Below are 5,228 nucleotides of genomic sequence, written 5' to 3'. Positions count from 1 at the left end.
ACCCCCACCCTCGCCGACAAAGTTTTTAGGACCGGGTACATAAGTTATCAGGTCTATGAAATTTGAGTTACCATGCTATTCACACAGAAGTTAACAGAGGATATTTCATCACCCCTCCCCCCGGGTCGGTAAAGTTAGCAGGAACGGGGTACCTGAGCGCGAAAAAAACCAAACACTAAATTAACTCGTTTTTATGCATACATAGTAGAGGAGACATGTTAAATAGCCCATTTATTTTATTTTGTTCAAGAAAGGGATCGTAGGTCAGGTGGTAGGCTAGTTGAGTTGGCTCACTAGTGGTGCAAGGATCGAATCCTCTCTTGTTCACACCAATTTTTGCGGGAAAAAATCTCGAACGAAAAAGATCTAAAGAGGGAAAAAATGGATCGGGAGGAGAGCAAGAAAATCAGATCTGGAGCGGATCGTGCGTGCATGCAACAGAGAAAAGAAAAGGAAACTGTGACACTAAAAATGCACATAGAAAAAAAGTACTAACATTGGCACTTGATGAGTGAATCAAAAGATGACGTTGAAAAAAATTGTTGGCATTAAATGGGATGGCTGCACGGACAATCAAATGGAAGAAGCGAATGGCTTGAAATTAATTTTGTGAACCAACGCACAGGAACGAGCAAAATAATGGTGTCTTAATTATGCTGACGTGGCTCTGTAGGATCAAGTATGACGACTATCATTCGCCTAACAAAAAGATGCGTAGTGGTGTGGTGGTAGGCTGCTGTAGGTCTTCTCTTGGAGACCTCAGTTTGATTCCAGACCGCAACAATTTTTTTACTCGCCCATGATGGCAGTTTTGCAGAAGAAAAAGGAAGAATCGGGATTTGTGCCTGTTGCAATCAACCAGTCGATTGGTCGTTAGATTTCTCGAATTAATTAATGTTGCTCTAGTACATCAGAGGGAGTACCTTAATTTGCAGGCATCACAAAAAGGGAATTTTGTGGGTAAAAACAATGAAAAACGCTTACCATCATCCGGCAGATGACAACGGCCGCGTCCGCCGCTTTCTCCGCGCTACACGTGGCGCTGAGTCTCCTTTCCTTTTCTCAAACCTTATCTCCTCATCCGCTCTTGCGTCATTTTTCCTCCTTCTCCGGTCTACATCCCGTTGCCGGTGAGCATGCCGATAACGAGGCCTCCGTCAGCCATGCCCCTCCTCTTCTTCTCTTGCCTCCATCCTGCCCAAGTTCCTCCTCCGCCGCACCTCAAAGAAGATCTCGAGCCGCGCCCTGCCATCCCCGGGAGCACCAGCATCCGCGTCCGTTGTTGTCGCCCTGCCCGGGGAGCACCGATGTTGATAGCCATCGCTGCCGCCTCCTCGAGCTCAGTTTCCTGCAACAAGTTTTCTGCAACAACGGTGCTAATACAACCCCAGCAGCCACGGAGTGGCGGCGCTACTCCTCTGTTGCGGTCGGCGGCGACGTGCTTGACGCATGCAACATGGTAGTTATTTCTGCAACGCATCCGTTGTTTCAGGAATTGTTTCTGCAACCCGGCCATTGTTTCGCGAATTGTTTCTGCAATCTCCAAATTTTTGCAACATGGTAGTTGTTTCTACAACGCAGTCGTTGTTTCAGGAATTGTCTCTGCAACGCGATCGTTGTTTCACGAATTATTTCTGCAACACTACTGTTGTTTCTGCAACTGGTTTGTTATTTCAGGAATTAATGTGTCGGGAAGGTGATGCACGCGTGCGAGGAGTTAGATCGGACGGTTCGCGCACGGAGATCTGACGGCCGTCGAGGTGGTGGATGTTTACTAGACATGTACCGGTGGACGTGGACGTGCAAACCAACCTGGGGTTGGATGGTTAGAGGGACTGTGGTATCCACAACCCACCAGGGTTCAAATCCTGGTGCTCGCATTTATTCCTGGATTTATTTCAAGATTTCCGGTGATGCACATTCAGTGGGACGAGGCGCCTACGGTGACTTCGTAAATCTCAAGATGAAATGCCGGCTCAGTCTTTCGGAGGTGCTCATAGGGGTAGGATGTGTGTGCGCGTTCATAGGGGTGAGTATATGCGCGTGTATATGAGGCTTGTGTCTGTACTGATGTTAAAAAAAATCTACCGGCGGACGCAGAGGGTTGCCCAAAAACAATATATATCTGTGTGTACATCTACAATATTCGGGACCTTTTGAGGTTTCAAGCCACGAATACTATTTTCGTTTTTTTTTTAAGGCCCTAGGTAGCCCCGAAAAGAAAAACCATCTCTCCATGCCCATCTCCTGTTCCCTTCCCCTCCCTCGAACCCTAGCTCCTCGTTGATGTGAGCCTCCCCGGAGATTCTCGATCCAGCTGCCGCCACCCCGCTGCCGACGGGCGGCTCCGTTCGTCGACCATCTCTTCCCCTCACCGGTAAGCGCCGAGCTCCTCCATCTGCGCAATGTCTACTTACGCCTTAAGGGTTTGTTTGGGCAGATCGATCGATGCTCTGCCTCACCACCATCGTTTCTTTCAGTAGATTACTAGATTGATCATCTCTACCTGAAATGTTTGGCTCTGATGCACATATCCTGTTGTTTCACCCTGTTCTCGACAGAAAGGAAAAGAAAAGAATCGACGCATCTTTTTCAGATTACTACTTCACCTAACCAAAATTTGTTCCTTTAAGTAGATCTACTGCGTCTGGTACAAATGGTTAGTATTTAGGACTGCATACTTGCTTCCGACTTCCGATGCATACCTATCACCGTTTCAGCATGTTTCTCAGGAAGCAGATTCCACAGATAGCTACTTTACCTCATTGAATTGTTCTCTATTAGTTCATTTGAGCATGGCAATGGAGTTAATTTTGATCTTGTATACAAACAGCAAATATCGATCATATACTTCTGCTCAGATGTGCAGCCAATGTTTCGGCCTGTACTTGAATAAGATGGCACTGATGAATCTATAGTGCTAGCTGCTGATGATTCTAAGGACTTGGTGAGTTGAGTAATACAATTTTTCACCCGCAAAAAGAAAAAAGAAAAAAAGAATAAGATGGCACTTCCTTTCCGATACATATAAGATGAATGCTGTCAGCTCTTTTCATCTAAACAAAAATGGAAATGGTCTGTATGGTCACTAATGTTGGGCCATTGCAAGAACACAATTCTTTTGCAGCTCATTATATTCTACTCATGTGTTGGTGTTTCTAGCCGAGTATGGCAATCGAAGGATCCTTCCCTATTTTAGTCATACACCTCATTCTCTGAAAAATCATGCTGAGTGTACTGTTTAAGTTTAGTGGCGGCTAATACTTACTGCAGCTGTTGTTACCAAGTGCAAGAAGCATATATATGTGTAGTGCCAGGTTAGGTCGTACGGCGAATGTAGTTTTACTACCTTCTTTCTGTCTGATGTATTGATGGTTTCCGCCGCATCTTCATATTGTCATTATACTCTGAACTTATCAGCTTTCTTATAAAATTGAGCTGATCGCCTTTGCTCTTATATAGAATAGTAGAAGAAACATGTGTATTGCTAGTTGCAGTTTTCACTCTGTTTAACTATGAATCCTATATCTTCTCTTGTAGGCTTTGCATGATGGAGGCTGCGCGGTATCGACCTTGGTCAGATCTCCTGCCCGAACTTCTGAGCCTTGTCCTCAAGCGTCTCCCTTCCCTAGCTGACCGTGTTCGTCTGAGGGCAGTCTGTCACCCATGGCGCTCTAACTGTCTGCTGCAACCGCTTCCCGTCCCGTTCCCATGGCTCACCCTCCCTGATGGAACATTCCTCTGTATCCCAGGAGGCGAGGTTCACCGCATGCCAGCTGTACCAGATGGTGTTAGTTGCCGTGGCTCCATCGATAACTGGCTATTTCTCATGAGTAGTGATGATGCATGCACATTGATGAACCCTTTCTCCAAGACCACTTTGGAGCTTCCTAATCTGGTCTCAGTTTGGCAGCGTAAGGTACACTACGAATCTGATCCTACACAACTTCTGTACAAGTTGGTGGTGCCCTCACCCCAGGACCTATCGCCTGATTCCCTCATTGTGGCATTGATGATGGCCGAAGTTAATATTGGTACACTTTGCATTATCCAGCCACCGATGGCCACTTACTCGTTACGAGACAATAGGCAGCCATTATACCACCCGTATGATGTTGCTTTCTTTGATGGAAAGTTGTATGTGGTGTCTTCCACTGGTAAGCTCTTCATCCTTGAGTTTCGCAGCAACCTTGGTAGTATTCCAAACATCAAATGCGTAATTGAGTCTTTGGGTGTTTGCCTTGGAGTACCAGAATGCGTTTCCAGAGAGAAAGTGTGTACATTCAGGTTGTATCTAGTTGAATGCGGTGGTAGACTGTTGATGGTTCAATGATTTATTCGTCACCTGGGCCCTCTCTGTAGGGATAATATATTTGAAAATATGCAGACTATTGGGTTTGTTGGCGTCGAGGCAGACTTGCACTCTGAGCCTTGCCGATGGAGAATGATCAGTGAGTTGGGTGGCCATGCTCTCTTTGTTGGCAAGCATGGCTCCAAGTCTCTGCCTGCAAGAGAATGCAGCGGATCCCAAGAGGATTGCATCTACTTCATTTGTGACTATGCACATCCAAAGTTTTCTATGAGTCCATTTCATGACTCTGGTGTGTACAACATGCGGAATGGGAGGATCACACCATTGATGTCTCAGACTGCAGCACCTGCACATGATGCATGCCAGTGGCGTCCGACGTGGGTTTTCCATGCTGGAGCTGTGTGATCAATCCGGCAGGGTTTGCTCTACTGTTTCAGAGATTCTCATGTGTATGCCTAATTTGTTCTGCTGAAGCTCTTTGTGATCAACCCAGCCTGGGCGCTGCTCATCTTTATCCTAGTGTTATGTTATCGTTCGACTTACCTTCGTAATTTGTATGTTGATCAACCCAGCCTTGTTCTGGTTATGTTTTTGCTAGGGCTATCTCATGTACCACCAAATTTCGAACTTTTGATTGGTATGATCGTGTGCACTTCAAATCTTACCAATGATCTCAATGGGATTTATTCAGATGTGCAACTTGATCTTTGTTTGAGTGATGAGACTATTAAGCTAGGGCATGTACGTGAACAACCTCTCCCTGGAGGTGAACAAACTTGGGTGTTTCATTAGCCATTGAATCCTGATTGCTGCCTGCAGGGGTTACTGAGTTTTGCTCACAACTATGATCATATTTTGGATTGCTTGGCACTCCCATGTGAAGGCAAGTTTCTCTGCTTCTTTCGAGATGAGAAAA

General features: G+C 45.9%; 1 protein-coding gene across 1 annotated transcript; it reads left to right on the top strand.

Annotated features, from left to right (window-relative positions):
• Positions 1 to 2,264: 2,264 nt before the first annotated feature.
• LOC119289597 lies at positions 2,265 to 4,956 on the top strand. The gene is made up of 2 exons (XM_037568893.1): positions 2,265 to 2,377; positions 3,541 to 4,956. Exon 2 carries the CDS (start codon positions 3,548 to 3,550, stop codon positions 4,331 to 4,333), a length of 786 nt encoding a protein of 261 aa, XP_037424790.1. The 5' UTR covers positions 2,265 to 2,377; positions 3,541 to 3,547; the 3' UTR covers positions 4,334 to 4,956.
• The last annotated feature ends 272 nt before the right edge of the window (positions 4,957 to 5,228 follow it).

The sequence above is a fragment of the Triticum dicoccoides genome, chromosome 4A, assembly GCF_002162155.2.
Source record: "Triticum dicoccoides isolate Atlit2015 ecotype Zavitan chromosome 4A, WEW_v2.0, whole genome shotgun sequence".
NCBI lineage: Eukaryota > Viridiplantae > Streptophyta > Magnoliopsida > Poales > Poaceae > Triticum > Triticum dicoccoides.
Note: the sequence above shows the minus strand (reverse complement) of the source record. Positions and strands in the feature narration are given on the sequence as shown.

What these genes read in the sequence shown, in the direction of transcription:
- LOC119289597 (XM_037568893.1), top strand. Translation starts at nt 3,548, where the DNA reads ATGATGGAGGCTGCGCGGTATCGACCTTGGTCAGATCTCCTGCCCGAA.